Below are 22224 nucleotides of genomic sequence, written 5' to 3' on the forward strand. Positions count from 1 at the left end.
CTACCAAACAAAACTACCTTTAGAAAAATAGTTGACTTGCTCTTTCTGGTTACCTCTAAAAAAGAAGTCCCTAACTTCAGGGTAGGGGCGCCACCCATCTCTTTTAAAAATCTCATGACGACTCATGAGGAGGTGGTAGTAGTGGTGGTGGCGGTATAGGGTTGAACCATCACAAACCACCTAGGGGTTAAGAATCTCTGCTCTATATCTTTCCTATTTAACTCCACAAAGAAAATGATGGAAGAGAATAAATAAGGGCTAAAAGAGGAGGATATGAATACGAACAGTCAAAAGCTAGACCCCAGAGAGTCCTAAGGATTCCTCTGGACATCCAGATGGGAGAGTTTTACCTGATGGACAAAAGAACACACAATGAGAGAGACTGTTTGTGCAAATTTTTTTTTCCACTTAAGAAAGAGAGCATGATGAAAATTACTGGAAAATAATAAATAGCTTTAGTGAACTCTGCTCTGCCTTTTGCCTTAAGCAACTCAAACATCCCTGGTGCCTCTGGAATCTAACTCTATCCTTCTAATAGCACACAGGTCACTGGCTTTGGCAGGAAAGTTGCTGTGGTTGGAAAGAACCTGGGAGCCACTGGAGAAAAGACCCAACTGCCCTACAAGAGCCTTGCAAGAGCAAGAGACCACCATATGCTCCTAACCCTCCTCCACAGCAGCCAAAAGACCTTATGCCAGGCTCTTCAAGTTAAAAATACAAACCAAGATATTTCCCACATACTCAGAGCCAGCTTCTCCCAGGAAGGGAAGACTTAGGATTGTTTCTCAGGAAAGGAGACAAGAACTCTCACCCAGTGTCCACTTGCATGCTCCAGAGCAGTCTGTGGGTGTTCTGCAGGCTGGGACGACCTTGCAGGACTTAGCTTGAGAAGAGCGGAGAAGGGAAAGGAAAAGCTCCTCCAGTCCACTGCACAGAGCACTAACTGAACTTCAACTTCTCTCTCACCAACCACCCTTCCTTTCTAGACAGACCCACAATGCCATGCAGGAGACTAGACAATCCAAAGGGCAGATGAACATGGAGGAAGAAAGCAGGCAAGTAAGGACTGTGAGTAAAATCACATTCAAGAGAAAAACAAAAGGGAAGGAACAATGAGCTTATGTGGAGCTCCTCCACCCCACTTCACCAATACAAGGACATTATTGAGTTTAGACACCAGGGAATGGAGAGAAGAACCAGGTGAAAGGGGCATGCTTAGCCCTAGCCCCAGCTGTGCCAATCACCCCACATGAGTGTATCCTTTTTGTTCCTCTGCCAGGCCACCCCATCTGAGGACCTGTCCTAAAAGATCCAACTTGCCCCCGGTGGTGAGATGTTTCAAACTGGAGAATACCAAAGTTGGTCTGAAAACACATGACCTCATGATGTGTGTTAAGGTTAATTATGAGGTGGGGGTGGAGAGTTAGAAGTTAAATGACTCCTTGGTGATTAGTGAGGACAGGAGGCCAGGGTTGGAGGGAAACACACAGTTACACCACCGGAATGCTGACTTGGGTCTTCGGCTGGTCGGCCCCTTCTTGCATGTCCAGGGCACGGAGAGGGCTGAGGGGCTTGAGGGGCCGGCTCCCAACACTGTAATTTCTCGGGCGCCTTATTGTATCCGAACTGGACAGAGGCGTAAAGCTGTTCCTTCTCATCCTTACAGGGGTTTGGTTCTTGGGGAAGTTGTTCTGATTGGAAATGGAGGGACACCACACAAATGAAAGCCAAGCCAAAAGTTCACTCATAAAGGTTAAATAATGCTTGTGACCATAACTGCATCCTTCACTCCTGCTCCACTGTAGATAGGGTCCCTCATAAGACACAGGACATTCTCCCAGCCCTAGGAAGCTACAAGGGTCATAGAGGGGGAAGCTCACTGAGCATCAGACTCCAAAGCAGAAAAAAAGACCCAAAGAAAGGAAGGGCTTATTTAAGATCATACAGATCACCAGGGATGGACCTAGAAGCAAACCTAAATCTCTTGACCCCACCTTCTAGGCTCCTCTGGATCCTGCATTCTAATGGGAGAGTTCCCTGGGTACAAAAATCTGCATTTCGCTTCAGTCAAACACTTTCCACATTTGATTGGACTGCCAGGAGTGAACTTTCAAGGTTAAGACTCAAGAAAAAGGAACTAATTAAAAATAATCATTCCAATGTTTCTTCCTCTTGGAAGCAAGCAGTCTACACAGGACATTAGTTCTGGATCTGTTTTCTTTTGCACATAAAAGATTACCCCAGTCTCTTGATGCCAAAGGTTCAAAGACTCAGGGTGGCAGGGAACCTGGTGGTGGGAAAATACTTACAACAGTTGGCTTGTCACGGTGAGTGTCCACAGCCTCCACATCAAGTTTAATTGTTTCTACTTTACATCCTGAGGAAACAGAGGAAAGGGAAGAGGTCTTAAGGAAAAAGTCCAAAGAAATATTCCTTAGTTTCTGTATGGGAAAACATACCCTAAAGACATGTATGTATTCCCAAGTGCATACATCCCTTTGAAAATGGAAGATACTGATGAAACTTTCTGGGCACACAGAAGTAATACAGTAGAACTTCTTCTAGATAAGCTTCAGAGAAAATTCAAATATCCTGCCCTTCTTCAATTCCCACCTCCTGCCCAGGTCCTCATAGTTACCATAGGCCACTGGAGTGAGTTTGAAGATGGTATGTAGAGGACACCTCAAGTATGGTAGCTCATCTGAAAGCAGAAAGACCAGGTGAGGGAAGTTTCTCTGTATTATGGAGTAAGGTCAAGTTAGTGGGAAAGAGCATCTAAGGAGTTCAGAATGAGATTCTTTTTTAAACCCTGACCACCATCTATGTTGTACAGTTCACCCCCTTCCCTCCAACCTCCAGACAATTATCAAGAAGATCCTCAAAGAAGCCACCCAAGCTATTGTATGTTTAAAGAAGAAAATAAGTCAATTTTAGATCCTTCCATGGAGAAAAAATAGGAGCAAGTGCTGCAGCCAGGGTCCCACGGGAAGGAAGAGTGTGGCCCACCTGGGTATAACAGAGACCAATGTGCTGGCTTCCTGCAGCTGAGGTAGAGTGGAAGGGAAGTATGAGAAGGCAGCAGTACTTCCTTATTTCTCCACCCAGAAACAACTGCCCCATTCTGAATCCAAAGAATGAAGGTACTTCTTAATCATGCCTTCTTTGTAGCCCAAGTAGCAAGCTGGGGATATTCAACTACTTTTCTGAGACCGACAGGAGTGTCGGCTCAATGCTGGTCCTTTAGCCAAGCAGAACTAAGGCACTTCAGTAGCAGCCCTGCTCCACTGGTGGCTTTTGTACTGGCAGAATAAATTCAGCAAATGGTTGACTCAGTGGCTGCTGGGAGTCCCACACTACTGCCTGAAGAATGTACTCCAATTTGAGCAGAAAAGGGGAAGGTCTGGTTGCCAGGGATCCTGGTACTACCCCACGTCCTGCCCTCCCTCAAATGGCACCTGCATTCTTATCCAAGAAATAGGCCAAGAGGCAGCGCATGACAGCCTGGTGGGAGATGACAAGGACGTTGCCTTGACGTTCCAGCTCCATGATGACAGGCTCCAGCCGCTGCACCAGGTCCTGGTATGACTGTGGGGGGAAGTGGGACAGGCTGGGAGAAGGTCAGGCTCAAGCTGGCAGAAAGTTGGTGGCTAGATCCCAGAGTGAAGAGGTTACTTCTCCCTCTCCCCAGCTGGTTTACCTCCTGGAGGTTCAGCAACTTTGTTTCAACTCCTAACTCCTCTTGCCCACCCCACCCCAAACCTGACAGCTCTTGAGAATACCTGGACCTTTCAAAAGCAAGATTCCAACCAAGCAAACTATAGGTCAGACTTCCTGGAGCCACTGAGGCTGGATGAACCCAATCCCCATGCAAACAACAACCGGACATAATCTTTAAACCTTAAGTCAAAACTATCCTGAGTCTTCCTTAAGCACTGTGCTCTTTTAAAGAATTTGATCAAATTGGCAACAGCAATTTGTAAAGAACAAGAATGGTTATACAACTTGAAGAATGTAATCAACGTCACTGAATTGTATGCACAGAAATTGCTGAAAGGGTGTATCTTCTGCTGTGTATATTTTCAACAAAATAAATAAATGTCTACATAATAAGACATACACACAAAAAAAAGAAAAAAGAAGAGGAGGTCTGAACTCAACTGCTTTTAGTTTTTCCCTCTCATACATTAACAGGTACAGTGTGTGAGGCAGTAAGTGTGTAATACTCTGGTGGCACAGTGGTTAAGGGATTTGGCTGCTAACCAAAAGGTCAGCAGTTTGAACCCACCAGCCGCTCCATGGGAGAGATGAGGCAGTCTGCTTCTGTAAAGATTTATGGCCTTGGAAACCTTATGAGGCAATTCTATTCTGTCCTTTAGGGTCGCTGTGAGTCAGACTTGACTCGATGGCAGTGAGTATGGTTAAGGCAATAAGAGGATGGAGGCATTTCCCTGGGCCGCTGACATTCTACCTTATACACCTTTGTCCTGCATATGCCTACAGTATGAAGCCAGTTAGACCAGGCAGTAGCCTAAAATGCTAAAGATGTTTGGGAAAGAATTCATCTTATACATTTCCCCAGGGAATACACCTGTTTCATTGCAGTGATGAAAACACTTTGGAAACAAATAGTGTGCTGGTTGCACAGTACTGTGGATGTAATTAATGCCACTGAACTGTACCTTAAAAATGCTTACAATAGCAAATGTTGTTATTTATATATACATATTAACATTTATTAAAAATGAAATATGACAATTAAAAAAAAAATCATGTTGTTCCTGCCACATCTCAACACAGAAACTATCTTCCTTGAAACTTGCCATACTCTTCCCTGGAGATCTTAACAAATGAATGAGGCATCTATCTGACTGCCTAAGCTGAATTAAACACAGTATGACCCAAAGGGAGAAGGATAAACTACATGACCCCTAAACCACCCTTTCTGAGATCCCAAAATCACATTCAGTCCTTGCCTCAAATTAAGTTAATTACTCAGAAGTTAGTTAATCACAAATGGACAAACATTGCATGAGACCACTATTGTAAAAAGTCAAGAATAGGGTTTCACAAATACATATATATCTTTTTTTCACACATAAAAAATTATATATACTCTTTAACTAGAGAGAATAAAGAAAAAAGAAAGAAAGTTAAGTACTCAGCAAAGGGTGAGGCAATTGCCCCTGTGAGGGGAGTCTCACCTCCCCACCAGGGTATCTGTACAGGTATTTCTCTTGATCTCGAAGTGCAAACTCCTCTGGGTACTGCTCCTCAATCTCTGCATAGGTCATCTCCTCACACACGCCCTGCAAGGAGCCATAGGGCTTGAAGAGGTAGACAGAGCAACACCAGCCCCAGACCAAATAAGGATAACAACACTGAAGAATACTCATTTCTTACTATGTGCCAGGCACCGTGCTGGGTCCTTTGGTCAGGAGGGTGTCTGGGACTTGCAGGTAGAGGGCCACTACAGAGAGGAGGTGGCATCTCTAACTTAAGTGGCCACTATCTCCTAGTATTGTGGGGAACTTAAAGGTCAAGAAAAATCAGCAAGATCAAAATAATAGGAAGCCAGGGGAAGGAGAGGGAACTGAAGGGATAGAAGACTTTTTGAAAGAGGGGAAAATAAGAGAGTACAGAGGGAGAAAACAAAAAGAAATGCCTACTTGTGTGTTTAAGGACAGAGAAAGCCAAGAAAAATTTGGAAAGGACTTTTCCAAAATAGCTGACCCAATCATCCAAGTGGAAATTAAAGACATGAGCTGTTAGCTATTTCCTTTTCCCAGGAAGAAAAACCACAAAGCTTACATGTCCTTGGTAGATCCACTCTATTCAGGTGCCAGAGCGGTTAGGTGAAAACTGGTTTAGGTGAAAACTGGTTTAGGTGACTTCATTAGCACTGGGGTCAGAAGCAGGCAGAAAGCCCCAACTGTGGGTGTAATTATCCTCACTTCCTTTCCCCAATGTCTGAACAGGCCCTAGATCCAAATTTTCAAGTAGGTGGTTCTAGTTTTCTAGATAAAACCGCCCACATTGTGACTTCTGAGAGTTCTTGCCTGAATAGGCGACTCCTATTGGTCCTTTAGCCCTTGGAGCTTCCTACTCACAGCATCAATCTCATTCAAAATCTTCCACTGCTCATAGGTCACCCCCAGGGATTCAGCAGTCTGGATTGTCCTCTTCAACTGGCTTGTCCACACTTTGAGGTCCACGATCTCCTGTTCCTCAAGAAACTTCCTTAGTGCCTGGGCAAACTGGAGTTTGAAAACAGAAATTTTAAAAAGAAAGAAAACACACACACAACTGCTGACTCTGCCCATAAAGGATAATGCGTATGACCATGGTCAAAATCTGTAAGGTGCTACATAGTTACTATAAACCCAAGAGGAAATGAACTTCAACTGGAGCACCCGTACTGTGCTAAGGATACAAGGAGTGCCCAATAAATAGCTGACGGCTTACTGATCACAGTAGAAATGGTTCCAGTCTACCCAGATTTCAATATAGACCTAGTATCAGTAAGCAAGATCAAAATAAATATCAACATCTTCAGCATGTGCCTGAATATCTGAACCCACAGCCTAAGACCAAATGGGATTTAAGAAGGGGATAAAAGAGACGACCTCAGCCATGACCTTCCAGCCCTAAGACTAGGAAATTCCAGCCTGTCGGGTAATGACTCACCTGCTTCCCCCGCACTGAGAGGCCAGAGTCACCCCCAATCTTCCCCAAGAGATTGAACTCGCTCTCCCCATGCCGGCAAAGGTAAATGGTGCGAGGCTGGACATGGATATTCATGAGGTAGTAGACTATCTTGCTCTGGATGTAGTCCTGGACTCTGTTCACTAAAAATCGCTGGCCCACATTTATCACCTTAATGAAAGAAAGATCCCTGGGAAGACCAGGGAGAGGGGAAAAAAAAAAAACCCTACGTATGAAAATCCGAGGATAAAAGCTATTGTTGTTAGCTGTCATCAAGCCAATTCTCATTCATGGTGACCCCATGTGTACTCCATAGGTTTTCAGAACTGTGACCTTTCAGCAGCAGATCACCAGGCCCTTCTTCCCAGGCACTTCTGGCTGGGTTCAAACTACCAACCTTTTGGTTAGTAGTTGAGCACTTAACCATTGTGCTATCCAAGGATTCTTCAGTTCCTACTCCACTATTTTCGAATTGTGTGAGGACAATAGTAGGAAGGGACAGGATTTCTATAGGTACTTGTAGGCTCATAGCAGTTCTGCTTCTTCCCTGCTGTCATACCACACCCACATTTATGGAACCAAATTATAAGGAATGGATTACTCCTCAAGACTAAGTCAAACTTATTCAGCTTCTAATAAGTCACTACCACCTAATCAGTGCCAATACAATGTCATGCAATGTAAGTCAATATGACAAACAGAATTAAGGCTTCCTGTCAAGGCTAGACATGACTTGGTTCAAGATTTTGCTAACCCCCAAATTTGGTGAAATACACAACTCCCCTCTGAGGTGATCAAGATGTGGCCAAAATACAGAAGCACCAGCAATGAGGTGAGGAGAAGAGGTGGCAAAGTCACAGGCGGAGATCTCTGCACACTGTCGGCATCTACCCAACCAAGCCTTTCCCAAAGGTACCTCCAGAGACCACCAACTTTGTGGCCATCGTTTAATTTTCTCATAATAAAGGTATTAAGTGCTTATTAATAAAAAGATTCAGGAAAAAAATAAAACATACAATGATGCATATAACCTTATGACCAGAAATAGTATCTATAAACACATTGATGCATATAAATATTCTTCTAATATTTTTCTATGTAAGACTTGGGGTTAACTGAAGGATTTCTATTACGATGCCAAATCTAGGGCAGTAGTTCTCAACCTCTGTATTAAGAGAACACTTCTAAATGCTAAAATTCCAGGCAATCCATTTGAAGGAACTGAAAGACTCAAATCATAGCAGCTGTTTTAACAGAGTGTCATGCCCACCTGTCTTGCCATTTGCCTGTCCTGCAGGGCTGTACCCTTATTTGAATAGAGCTGTTAACTGCCCTGTGTTCTCTCACAAGGCCACATTCTCACATGTTTCCAGAAGCATATCATCTTTCTTTAGCAAGGGCTTGATATTTTGCTCTTACACCTCACACACAGCAAATCTGCTTGTATTCTATACCATACTGCTAAGAGACACTGCCACAGTAATGATGGCTAGCAGTTATTAGACATTTCTGAGCTAGATGTGTTTTTAAGGACTATACATGTAACATATATATTATACTTATATATATATTAAAAAAAAAAAAAACACAACTCACTGCCATTGAGTTGGATCCGACTCATAGCAACCCCTCCTTGGGTTTCTGAGGGGGTATCTCTAGGAAGTAAATCACCCAATCTTTCTTCCGAGGAGTGGCTGGTGGGTTTGAACTGCCAGCCTTCTGGGTAGCAGTCAAATGTCTTAGGCATTACATCATCAGAGTTCCTTACTTAATATATATAGTGAGTTATATATTATATGATATAGATTACAAGTATATACACAACTTTATATTTTACGTGTGCATGCATATACAGTGAACTTTAAATATTTAAATGCTGACAAAAAGTGATGACACATCTTTGAGGGGTGTCCTGCAACACCTTAGTTCAGAACTACTGATTTAGAGTATGTTCTTAAGGACTTTACATGTAATATATATATTACACTTAATATATATAAAAAACCAACAAAAACAAACTCACTGCCATTGAGTCGGATCCGATTCATACTGACCCCTCCTGGGGTTTCCGAGGTGGTATCTCTATGGAAGTAGATTGCCCAATCTTTCTTTCGAGGAGTGGCTAGTTCTCAATGGGTGGTGCATATACAGTGAACTTTAAATATTTAAATGCCAACAAAAAAGTGGTAACACATTTTTGAGGGGCATTCTACAACACCTTAGTTCAGAACTACTGATCTAGAGTAGTGGTTCTCAATGGATGGTAATTTTGTCCCCAGGGGCATATTTCACAATGCCTGGAGACATTTTTGGTTGTCACAACAAGGGGGTATTACTGATATCCAGTGGGCAGAAGTTAGAGATACTGCTAAACATTCTATAACTCTAGGACAGCCCTTTACTACAGGGAATTATCCTTCTTCAAAATTTAACACTGAGGTTGAAAAATCTTGCTTTAGAGGACAAAGAGGAAGAATTAATTATTAAGGGGGGAAAAAAAAACCACTTCAGTGTTAAGTATAATATGCAACACATGTAAAAGCCACGAAACCAATACCTTTTTTCTCTTGAATGTTATTTACATTATTGGCCTGGATTGTATATACAGTAAAGGTTAAATATCAACAAAAAAATGGAGGAAGTTTGGGGACAGAGAGAGAAAGGCTCTTTTCCCAGAAGAGACCTGTTGGAATCATGGCCTTAAACCTTACTTGTCATAGTTGTCTGGGTCCAGCGGCCGATAGGTGACTTTGTAACATTCAATTCTTTTGAGAAAGTCCTCCATAACATTCTCCCTGTTCCTCTCAGGATAGTCAGGGCTTGACACTTTTACCTCCTGAAATCATAATAGTAAGGGCCAGTTCAGAAGTTTGACCTTAAAAGCCCTCCTAAAAATAGCTACCATTAAAAAAAAAAAAAAAAAAAGTGGTCTTTCACTGGAATGCTAGTAATTCCCATTCATTGAGCACCCCGTCCACAGTCCTATGACCCTGGCAACCAAAATGAGAAAGGCAACTGAGAAATCATGTGCCTGCCCTTGGAGGAAGGGCAGAGACAGTAGGGCTGCTGAAGTCGTTCATGGGCACTGACCCTTTTATGTAACTTCCTGGGAAGAGAATGGAATTGAATTTTCCCTCATTACCACTCAGAATAGGGTCCTTGACCAAAGGGTATATGAATTGCTGTATGGGAAGTGAATTTGCTCTGTAAATTTTCACCCAAATCACAATAAAAAAGAAAAAAAAAAAAGAAAAGGGTCCTTGACCAGATACATTCCTGACTTGGACCAGACAATCCCAGGTTCCTCTGTTGCTGGGAAATAACTGCTGTGATATCATACACAGATGTCTTGTTAGCACAGCAAAGATGTGGGGACTGTCTTATCCCATGACTCCACAGCACATGAGGTGCTCAAAGCAGAGAGCACTAACCTGAACATTAGGCAATCGCTGGGCAGATGACTGCCCTTTAAGGCAGTCCTAACAGATAAAGAAGTGTCTTCCCTCACCACCAGAAGCATCTCTATGGAAAACGCTGCCTATGGCAAGCACTGAAATTGCACCCTGTCCAAATATCTGACATCCATTTTTTAGATAACTTTACTATAACATCAGCTTCAAAATACAAGTCAACTACTCTTTTATTTAACATATGGTACTATATGAAAATTAAAACTGCACCTTCCTTGCTTTGCTGATAAAAATCGGTTTATATGTGATCTGCAGCCTATATGGCTATGGGACCAGAAGAACTAGATGGTGCCCAGCTACCACTGTCAACCATTCAGAGGGGGATCTATGTAGGAGATCCTGGATAGAGTGGGAGAACAATGTGGAACAAAACTCAAAATCATTTGGGAAAAATAAAAAGGGGGACCAGGTTTGCTGGTCTGATAGAGCCTGGTGGAACCACTGAGACTATGGCCCCTCGCTGCCCTTCAGGTGTGGAACTGAACTGATACCTGTGGCTTCCAGCCAAAAAAAAAAAAAACAGGCACATGAGTTGAACATGCACCTGAGGTAGATACACTCCTTGGTGAGAACAATCATGGGAGAAAGAAGGGGTATTTATGCACAGGGAGACAGTTCAAGGGGAAGGAGTACATGGAGGGAAGAACACAGGGAAGAGGTAACTATCAGGAGAAAGTAGGAAGGGAGCTGTTGCATTGGGGTAAATTGTAGTCAATGTCATGGGACAAAGTGTATGAGAACTGCTATATGGAAACTGAATTTCCTCTATAAACTTTCACCCAAATCACAAAAAAAAAAAATTTCTGTTGACTTGAAAAAAAATAAAATTGATCTATGATATGCTCTAAGTCTTTTTTTTTTCTTTTTTCAGTTTTTTCTCTTTCTACACTTACCAGAGCAAGATCACACAGTCTGCTTTGACCCACAGAGGTTCTCAGATACAACTTGACTTTAAATTTGCTGAATGATCTCACAACTGGTGATGGACACTGTGATGGTTCATAGAAACTGCTCAGTGATGTCTCCTTCTTCAAGTGGCACCCACGGCTCATGCCATACCTGCCATACTTTACATACATCTCTGATCACCACCCACCTAATACGCAGAACACAGGGCCAGGGCTCCTACAGTCTAAGTTTTGGTCTCTATTTCACAGCTAATCAATTCTTCACAGTCTCAGTGTCCTCTTCCAAGGGAGGAGGGTGGAAGTGTAAAATGGTTCTGGCAGATCGAAAGGTCACTCCATGAAGTCAGACATGTTTATTTCTCTCCTTCATACCCTATTGCCTGCTCTCCCACTCATCACACACACACACACACACACACACACACACGACAAAAATGCCAAGAAGGTGGTATGCAAGTGTGTCACTCACCAGAATGTTGGCAGCAATGACATCAGGGTCATCACAGACAGACTCCACAAAGAATACCTGGCCAAGAGGAAGAAGACAGTGATAAACAAGTCACAAATTAACAGGTCAGGCTATTAATTAAAAGCACATGCTCACACTTACCCCACCCCAGCCACCATAGTGCTCATGATTTTCTTCATGAGAGTGGCCTTCAAGGTCTACTCATTTAAAAAATAGCTCTTACCACATCCCCAGGGCCTCAGACATATAGGCTAAGGGTCTGAGAAAGGACCTGAAAGAAAATACTCAAGGATTGGGGGTATGCCCCAAGAGAAGAGAATCAGATATCCAATCCTGCCCTTACCCACAAAAGCCAAACAGATCCACCCCTCTCCTATCCTCATGCCTCGCCTCCACTCAACCCTTCTCCTCCAACATGGGAGTCAGAACCTACCTTGAAGGAATTTTCCTTTGCAAAGTTCAAAATCAGGTCCCTCCTCTCCCGGGTGGTATTGGTGGCATCAAACACCTGGGAAGACAGGACACAAGGTAGACTAGTAGGAATAGGGAAATGGGATCCCACCAAATGAACCCAAAGTGGGTAAGAGCAGCTAAGCTGCTGAAAAGGTGAAGACTAAGAAGGAGAAGACACAGATAATGCTCACCGCTATCTGCCCACTCTCCTCGGTGAGATATGCCTTAACATCTTGCAGTGCCACCAAAGCACACTGTCTGCCAGGAGAGCAGAAGAAATCAGTAAAAGCAGTGGGGTAGGATCAAGCTCAGTCATAGCTAAAGACACACATCCCTTGCTATAGGAGTCATATCCCTTCCCACTTTCTTCTCCCACTGGTCAAAATTTTTCCTTAACTAGATTTTTCAACTCACTCCTTGAGGTTTTTATAATATCTTGCATCCTCTCCCTGCCCCAAGGCATATATCTTCTCCCTCTTTAGGCTTAGCCTACAAGCACCTTCCTGAGCCCATTCTTCTACCCATCTGAATCCCAGGTGAACTGCCTATCACATAACTTCTACCTAAAATCTCCATGAGATGTTTACTGAAAGGGAAACAAAGCCCTGCCACATCCAGTCCCACGGTGGCCAAGAAAGAGTTGACCCAAGGATCAGGCCTTAAAGAAGTCTTACTTGCGGATCTTCATGGCCTCTTCATTGTCATGTCGGAAGAAGTCATAGGACTTATAGGACTTGACTGCTTCACGTCGATACACTCCAAGATTAAACACTGCAGGAGAAACCAAAATGCTTCAGCAGTGGAACAAGACAATGGCTCCACTGGAGGGGACTTCTGGGTGGCCAATGGGGTGAAAAAGCATCCTGCTTGGTTGGGAACATTACCAGATTAAGAATCAAAATGTTGGGGTTCCATTACTGACTTATGAGACCTTGGACGAGTCTTAAGCAGTCTGAGTTTCAACTCCCTCAGCCACTATACTTCAAAAGGTATTATTAGGGTCAGAGAAGATGATGTATATGCAAGCAGTTGGAAAATGTAAAGCCCTACACTATTTTTTCTTAATATTCTTATCAAAGGCATTCTGTCAAAACTAGCCCAATCTGCCTAGGCCAGGATGAAACACGTCTGGGACAGGGAATAAATCCAGCAAATCAGGAATGACAACTATTTCTGGCAGGAACACAATGTAACGTTGAAGCCAGAGAGAACACATCTCCCAGAGGTCTGTCGGACCCAGGAACTGATTATTTTCCTTCCCAAAGAGTGACTTGCACCTACCTTTGGTGGGCACCCCAATCCAGTTGAGGTAGCGTGTGAGTTTCTTGGACACATATGTTTTGCCCCGGGCTGGTAAGCCAATCATAACGATGAGAGTGGGAGAGTTGGTCATATAAGAGGCCCACGCTAGGAGGAAATGAAATGGAGTAGAACTAGTTGATTAGGAGCATAGTAAGGCTCATGCACTGGGCTAGAACTTCAACCACTATATTCTTTTGTCCTCATAAACCTGTGGGGGAAGGATCTAGGAAGACTAGGAAGATGAACTGTTGTTGTTGTTGTTAGGTGCCATCGAGTAGGACCCGACTCATTGCGACCGCTCCTTTTGTTACCTAGGCGGTACCACTACGGAAGTAGATTGCTCAACCTTCCTTCCGAGGAGTGGCTGGTGGGTTTGAACCGCCAACCTTCTGGTTAGCAGTCAAGTGCCTTAGGCACTATGCTACCAGAGCTCCTGAGAAGCTATCAAGTAGATATTCCTAAGTCAAAGAGTCATATATATTTTCTTTTTTAATTGTGATTTGGGTGAAGATTTACAGAGCAAATTCACTTTCCATACAGCAGTTCACATATACTTTGTCTCATGTCATTGACCACAGTTTACCACAATACAACAGCTCCCCTCCCACTTCCTCCCCATAGTTACCTCTTCCCAGTGTCCATCCCTCCATACACTCCTGCCCCCTGAGCTGTCTCCCTGTGCATAAGCAGCCCTTCTTTCTCCCATGATTGTTCTCTCCAAAGAGTGTATCTACTTGAGGTAAATGTTCAACTCATATGCCTGTATTTTGTTTGGCTGGAAACCACAGGTGTGGGTTCAATTCCAGACCTGAAGGGCAGCTAAGGGCCATAGCCTCAGTGGTTCCACCAGGCTCTATCAGACTAGCAAACCTGGTCCCCACCTTTTTTTTTTTCCTCCAAATGATTTTGAGTTTTGTTCCACATTGTTCTCCCTCTCTATCAAGGATCTCCCACACAGATCCCCTTCCAAGTGGATGACCGTGGTAGCCAGGCACCATCTAGTTCTTCTGGTCTCATAGTTGTGTAGGCTTCAGATCGGATGGTGTACCAATCTCTAGGACTAATTGTTTCCATGAATTTTGGTTTTCTTCATTCTTCTTTGCTCTGGACGAGAAGAGACCCATCATTGCATCTAGATGGCAGCTTGCTAGCTTTTAAGATCCCAGTCGCTACTCGCTAAAGTAGGAGGTGGAACAATGTTTTGTATAGTATGTTATGCCAATTGAGCTTGATGTCCCCTGTGACTATGGTCCCAAGCCCACAGGTTCAACTACTCGGTCCCTCTGGGTAGCTGTCTGTGACCAAGCAGTGACCACAACCTTGCCCCTTGTCAGCTCTACCATACACCTGGGAATTCTGATCATTCACATAAACTTATAGGACCATTGTCTGCCAACCCTATATATGTTCTTGGATACACTCCCCATTTCATAGACATACCTAATCGTTTAGCCTGTCCACCCATCTATCCATCCATATACCCATGTTTGCTTTCACTGACAACACAGTACTGCATGTGCAAAAGGGTTCATCTTTGTTGTCTGTACCTCCCATGTACCTCTCTATGTCTTTCTCGTCCTCAATGGTGCCATATTGGTCACTCACATTTAGTACACTGCCTGTTCTTCACCCAAATCAATACTTATCTCTATCAATCTAGCAGCGTTCCCTCCCCTCCTCTCCTACCCCTGGTAATCAACAAAGAAAATTTCATTCTACAGATAAACCTTTCCTTAACTTTTACAATAACGGACTAATACAATGTTTGTCCTTTTGTGACTGACTTATTTCACTCAGCATAATGTCCTCCAAGTTCATCCACGTTATGCAGTGTTTTGTAGATTCTACATTATTCTTTAGCGTTGCATAGTATTCCATTGTGTGTATGTACCATAGTTTGATTATCCATTCCTCAGTTGATGGACATCTAGGTTGTTTCCATCTTTTGGCTATTGTAAATAGTGCTGTGATGAACTTGAGTGTGCATATATCTGTTCTTGTCATGGCTCTCACTTCTTTAGGGTATATACCTAGTAATGGAATGGCTGGGTTAAATGGTATTTCTAATTCCAACTTTTGAAGGAATCGCCATATTGCTTTCCACAATGGTTGTACCATTTTACAGTCCCACCAGCAGTGTATGAGAGTCCCAATCTCTCCACAACCTTGCCAGCATTTGTTATTTTGTCTTGTTGAACTTTGCTACCAGTGCTGGAGCAAGATGGTACCTCATTGTTGTTTTGATTCATATAGATTTTCTTAAAGTTCCCAAACCAAGGCATCTCCTTTCCATCTGAGGTCTTCATAGAAGTATCCAAGATGGAAACATGGGACAGATAAGTGAAAGGATTAGAAAGAAAGTAACTATCAACTCTCCTTAACATGAGAAAGTCTAATAACCAAACCCACTTCCGCCAAGTTGATTTCCACTCATAGGGACCCCATAGGACAGAGCAGAACTGCCCCATAGAGGTTCCAAGGTTGCAAATCTTTATAGACACACACTACCTCATCTTTCTCCTGCAGAATGGCTGGTGGGTTCAAACCACCAACCCTCCTGGTAATAGACAATTTAAAAATAGGAATGTCATTGTTCTGTCCTTCCTCTGTATACTTATTTCAGGAAAGCTCATTTATAGAGATATGTCTCACTGGACAGGTGGGTGCAAACAAGATGCTTTGAGCTCCAGTGGTTAGCTTAAGAACACAGTAAGTCAAGGTAAAGTTACGAGCATTAGAATCCACATCCTATGCTTCCTTATTTTCCTCCACAAAAACAGGGTGTAACTCCACGTCAGTTTGCTTACAGAGACTGGCTCCTTCTTGCCCATCCTCCCACAGAGGAGTGGTGGGAGAAGAGCCTGCACTGCGGTCAGCCACTTTCATGGGGCCCACAACCAAACTGAGGCTATCTGGAAGGGCTCAGATCTGCCTGGCAAATGTGAGGAAGGCCCTGCACAGAGAGGGAAGGGAAAGAATGCTCTCCCCTGCCCTTTGCAGCACTGTTTCCCAGAGGCTGCTCCACAAGTTGGGGATGCTTCTCTGCCCTGGGACAAGGTGACCCTGTAAGACTAAAAGAAAACAAATCAGTAACACTGGACTTCTGGGATGGAAAATTCATCTTTCACCTTTGAGAAAGGAATGACAAAATATCTCAATGGAGAAGTGGGAAGAAGGGTCCAGACAGAGAATGGACTTTGGAGGGAAGAGTGCTTCCTCAGGGTGTTTGGCAAGAAGTACTCAGAAAGCAAAGAGAGTAGCTATGGTGGTAAAGGTGGGGGGTAGATACGTAGACTGGGGGTCAAAGGACTTGCCTTTTAGTCCTTAACCCACTGTGTATATGGAAAATTTTGAGCATAGGCTGAAGCTCTCTCCAAGATAGGTAATTGGGTAACAACAAACATAATTTTCATGCCTGTCCAAATAGGGAGTACAGGGCAGCAAACACCATCCTGTAGCCTCAGCTGGCATTAATCCCTGGTCTCTGACCTATTAATTGCAGATACACTCTGCATGTGATCAGCAGTCTCAGGCATAAGTAGTAAAATCCCCCTACGACTTCACTTTCTCCGGCTCACCTCAGCACTATTCTCAGTTCCCCACACTGGGCTCATTACCTGCATCTCTTCGAGGCCTGCTTTGTCTACACCTTCCAGCCCATTAGGCACTTGCCCCAAAGGTCCTTTACCCTCCCGGAAGCTCTGAAGCCAAGCAAGTGACCAACTGCTCTATGTTTACCAAACTGGACAGAAAATGCTAAGAACAAAAGAAAACAAAGCCATTAAGCTAGGGCAGTTTACCCAATAAGCAAGGTAACCATGGACTTGCTTCTCTTACTTATGAATCTGTAGTGAATAGTTTCATGTGTTTTTCACCCAGATGTTCACTACAGTTTCATAAGTAAGCACAAGCAAGCCCATGCTTACTTTGCTTACTGGGCATTCTGTCCCTACAGAGATTATAAATGTGAAGAAAGGATTTGATTCTATAGAAAGTTGCTGTAGGGTTGGGAGAGAGACAGATGCCAGCCATATTTAGAAGAATCTTTCATGTGGTGAAAAAATGCAAAATTATTCACCACAGATTAGTAAGTAAACACAAGTAAGCCCACGCTTACCTTGTTATTGGGTAAATCTGACACTGCCACCAAGGGCTCCCCACAGTGGCCTCTAGCACCACACTTCCCACTTATGCCCATCACACACCCACATGTACCCACCTCCACCTGTGCCCATCACACACACAAACACACCCTCACACACACACCTACCACAATCAGTACTTCTCATTTAGGACTCCCTGAGCACAAAACTAAACCACACCTTCCTATCTCAAATTGCCATATCAGCAAAACTAGGAACATTCTGTCTTGCCTGTTAAAAACAAAACTGCCATCACTACCTTACTTTGAACAATAGGTACCTTACAATGATTAACTTTAGACACAATATGTGGTAGGTTAAAGTTATGTGTCAACTTGCCTGGGCCTGATTTTGAATGGCTGGGCAACTGGATGTAGTTATTCCCTATGGTGAGACTGGTAATCAATTCCATGGTGGAATTTACTGGGTGTAGCTAAGTAGCTGCCTTAGGGATGTGATCTGCTTCTACTATGTAAGGAGAAGCCTTGAGAAAGGTCTCTGAGCTTTTTGGGATGCTTGGAGGACACACTTGGCTGAGTCATCACTGAGTGGCCTGCCATGTTGTCTGCGGATCTTGGAACTGTCTCTGGACTTTAACTAATGGTCTGCCTTGTTGTTTGATAATCTTGGGACTGTGCCATTTCATTTGTCGATCTTGGGTTCGTCAGCCTCAGCAGCCAGTAGCTGCCTGAGTTAAGAGGCTTCAGTGGGCCAGGAGCAAGAGGCAGAGCTGAAGCCCAAGGTCAAGGGGCCTTCACCCAGCCCCTCAAGCCAGCACTTTAAACATGGACTTTTACTCCTAAACTGTAAATCCCTATTTGTTAAAGTCACCCATTTGTGGTATTTTCTGTTAAGAGTGGCACTAAGTAACCAAAACACAATATAATACCACCCCCCCACCCCTTGGCATACAACGTAAAGCTGTTTCAATCCTGAAATTCTCTTTCACTTTCTTTATGCAAGGTTTAATTTTCTCAATCTTAAATTCAATTTCCCTTTAAGAAATTGCTCAGAGGAAATGAGGGTTTAATAACTTCCCTCATACAGACATGAAAACTCAAGTTTAGAGAAGTTAACAGCTTTTCCATTGTTCCATGGTACAAAATCAAGGTCAAGGCTTGGACCAGACCCCTGGTCTCATGGATGTCTATTCAATCCCAGCCACCAGCTCTTGTGCCTCATGTCAGCATGTGAATGGACCCACGTGGTATTCTCTAACCTGATCCTCAAGGATGGTCTCAGAGGGCAGTGGTTCCCAGCCTTTCCATGATCAAAGTCTTCTTCCATTATTCTTTCTAAATAGGCCCTAAATTTTGAAATATGATGTCCATTAAACTGCATTTCCTTAGTAATATCTTATTTTTATTCATCAGAAGTCATAAAGGTGCCAATTATCTCCTGTTGCTTGGTTGATAGGCATGAAATAACCAAGTTCATATGACTGCAACCAAATACTAAGAAAGCTGATGTTTCAGTTAAGCAGTACAGCTACAGTTGATAATGCTCAATTTTCATCAAGCATTTTGAAATATTAAAAGCAGCTTCTAATACAGAACTTTTTGGGAGAGCAAATTAGTAATACTGATCAACATTTCAAATATGTCTATCTTTTCTCTTACTATTTCTGTAGGAAAAGCTGTCAGCACAAATGTGCAAAGGTTCATGTGCAAGGATGTTTGTTGCAGCAATGACTGGGAAGCTGTTTGTCTCTGGGGACTCTACAGCTAGGTAAAGGGTCAATGGAGCTAGTTGGTTGAGGATATCTGTTCCAAGAAATGGAAGGTACCATCCTGGGAGCAATTTAGAGGTCAGTAAGACTGTCAGAAAGAGTATGGGGGACAGGGCTCACAATATCTCAGTTTCAAAGGTTGGAGCCACAGCCCTCTAGGGTGGGGCTGCCATTCAGGTGAGTCAGGAGAACTCAGTTGCCAGGGGTTGAAGAGGTGGGCTCACCATTCAGGTGGACCAGGAAAATGGAGCTGCCTTCTGGTGGCATAGTGCCTAAGGTGTTCAACGGCTAACCAGAAGACTGGAAGTTCAAACCCACCAGCTACTCCTCAGAATGAAGACTGGGCAATCTACTTTCAAGGAGATACTGCCTCGGAAACCCAAGGAGGGGTTGCTATGAGTCGGATTCAACCTGACATGAGTTTTTTTAAAAGATGAGGAAGCCAGGTTGCCATCCCAGTGGGCCTAGAGCGCTCTCCACCCAGAATACAAAAAGCAAGGCCAGATGTGACTGGAAAATAGGGAATTATTTTCAAGCCTTGAAAATGAAATTTGCCCTACTGGATTTTGGACTTGCTTGGCACCTATTACCTATTCTTGCTCTTCAATCTCTTCCATTTGGAATGGAAATGTCAATCCTGTGTCTTTTCTACCATTGTACTTTGGATGCAGATGACCTGTATTCTAGGCTTCACAGGTCCCCCATGGAAAGGAATTTTGGCCAAAGGAGGAAAACACCCAAAGTCTCACACATACTATACAGGTGATGATGATTCAGAAGATGAGACTTAGAGTTGATGCTAGAATGGGTTAAGACTTTTGAGACGATGCAGCAGGATGAATATATTCTACACACAGAAGGACGTGAATTCTGGGGATCCAAAGAGTGTAATGTTATACTTTAAATTATGTCCCCCCGAAATATGTGTTAGGATCCTTACCCTTATATCTGTGAATGCAATCCTGTTTGGAAATGGGCTTTCTTTTGTTATGTTAATTAGATCATACCCACGGGTGGGTCAAGAATCTAATCACTTCTAAGTTACAACAGAGCAGATTAGATACAGAAACCAAACCAAACCAAGCTCACTGCCATAGCTGCGACTCAGAGAGACCCCTCCTTGGGGTGGTCTTCTGAGGTGGTATCACTACAGAAGTAGATTGCCCAACCTTCCTTCTGAGGGGTGGTTGGTGGGTTTGAATCTCCAGCCTTCTGGTTAGCAGTCAAATGCCTTAGGCACTAGATACAGAGGTACATACATACCTCTGGAAGGATGGAAGACAGATGTCACGTGACGATCACCAAGGAATGCTCACCTGAGTTCGGGATAAAACACAGCAGAGACCCTGATCTGGACTTTTAGCCTCCAGAACTGTGAGAAAATAAAAAGCCACCCATTTATGGTATTTCTACTATAGCAGCACTCAGAAACTAAGACAAACATGTATTGCTTTTAGAACAAAGGAAAGGTGGTCCTGTCTGCTTCAGACTTAATTCAAAATATGTTTTAAAAAAAAGGGGGGGGGGGAAGAAAGAGAAATGAAGAAGGAAGAAAGCAGCAGAAAAGAAAGTAAATCATATAGACCCCCTTCCTGATTCCCGCATCCGCAGAGCCGCGACACAGCTCATCTGGACATTAAAGGAGCCTTGCCAGCCCCTCTCTCCTTCTTCCTCGAATAACTCAAGTTCCAGTAATGCTCCTTGGAGGTTAGAGGTTTGGGCTCCCTGAAGTCATTTCTTTGGCCCTAAAGTTCTGGATCCCAGTCACTTCTGAAAGTTGGAGTTAGCTAACACAGGGATAATTAATAGCAAAGGGATAATGACAAGAGCTATTAGTAAAGCAACTGCTAGTGTGAATACTAAGGAGCCAGGGGTACAGGTAATAGAAAACAAACAAACAAAACCTAACACATTTCTTGTAACTGTATCTTCTCCCTTGACTATGGTTGTAACAGTCTCATAGTCCAATCCCTGAGGCAAACAGAGAGGGGGAAAATGAATTAAAGTTGCTTTAGAATAACCCACTGCCTCCAGTGGAGGATAAGAAGCCCTTGGAAGGAGGGTGGAGTCTGGAAAGGAGAAATGAGAACATAGAGCAACAACTAAGAGGCAACTCATAGTCAATGCCCTTCAGTCATTCTAACTCACAGTGACCCAAGGTAGAACTGTCCCATAGGCTTTCCAAGGCTGAAATCTTTATGGAAGCAGCCAGCCATATCTTTCTTCCATGAATCAGCTGGTAGGTTTGAACTACTGACCTTTTCATTAGCAGCCAAATGCTTTAAGCACTGTGTCACTGGGGCTCCTGAATTAAGATGCTTAAAAAAAAAAAAAAAAAAAACTCACTGCTATTGAGTTGATTCCAACTCACAACAACCCCTATAGGGTTTCCAAGGCAGTAAATTTTTATGGAAGTAAATCACCCCATCTTCCTTCCATGGAGCAGCTGGTGGGTTTGAATCCCCAACCTTCTGGTTAGCAGTCAAATGCCTTAGGCACTACACCACCAGAGCTCCTTAATTAAGAGGCTAGAGAACAGAAAACAGACCTAGGATTACTCTACTTTATGAGAAGGTACTCAAGTCCTCAAGGCAGAAAAACTGTAGAAGAGATAGAAAGGCAGGTAGGGGAGATTCCCACTGTGGAGAATAAAAAACAAAGCTAGAACAACTGACAGTGGGCATTATGCAGGATCAGGGATCCCCACAATTATCAGTGTATCTCCCCTCCCCAGGTCTCTATCCTGTCTTGGATTAGCTGACCTAGTAACTCTGCCTCACCTTCCTTTAAGAGGTCCATCCTATACCCCAAAATCTGTTGTTACTATATTGTCAAACAAGAGGATGACAATTTACTTTGGGGAAAACATTCTTTATTGAAAAAAGAATTCTTAACCAGGCTCTTTTAAATAGAAGGTTCTCATCATAGCATTAAAGGAGCTCTGGTGGCACAGTGCCTAAGGCATTTCACTGCTAACCAGAAGGTTGGTGGTTCAAAGCCACCAGCCATTCCAGGGAAGGAATACTGGGCAATCTACTTCCATAAAGAT

General features: G+C 43.4%; 1 protein-coding gene across 1 annotated transcript in view; it reads right to left on the bottom strand.

The window, feature by feature from the left end:
* Positions 1-1490: 1490 nt before the first annotated feature.
* PFKFB2 (6-phosphofructo-2-kinase/fructose-2,6-biphosphatase 2) overlaps positions 1491-22224 on the bottom strand; it is a 22646-nt gene continuing 1912 nt past the window's right edge. The window contains exons 2-14 of the mRNA XM_007953127.2: positions 13284-13409; positions 12677-12773; positions 12194-12260; positions 11983-12057; positions 11550-11606; positions 9414-9538; positions 6685-6892; positions 6108-6254; positions 5202-5306; positions 3456-3585; positions 2639-2701; positions 2313-2377; positions 1491-1691 (exon numbers count right to left, since the gene is read on the bottom strand). Coding sequence (XP_007951318.2) covers positions 1491-1691; positions 2313-2377; positions 2639-2701; positions 3456-3585; positions 5202-5306; positions 6108-6254; positions 6685-6892; positions 9414-9538; positions 11550-11606; positions 11983-12057; positions 12194-12260; positions 12677-12773; positions 13284-13409 — 1466 coding nt within the window. The remainder of the gene's footprint in view (positions 1692-2312; positions 2378-2638; positions 2702-3455; positions 3586-5201; positions 5307-6107; positions 6255-6684; positions 6893-9413; positions 9539-11549; positions 11607-11982; positions 12058-12193; positions 12261-12676; positions 12774-13283; positions 13410-22224) is intronic.

Source organism: Orycteropus afer, unplaced genomic scaffold (assembly GCF_000298275.1).
Source record: "Orycteropus afer afer isolate SDZICR_OR568_19922 unplaced genomic scaffold, OryAfe1.0 scaffold00013, whole genome shotgun sequence".
Taxonomy (NCBI): Eukaryota; Metazoa; Chordata; class Mammalia; order Tubulidentata; family Orycteropodidae; genus Orycteropus; species Orycteropus afer.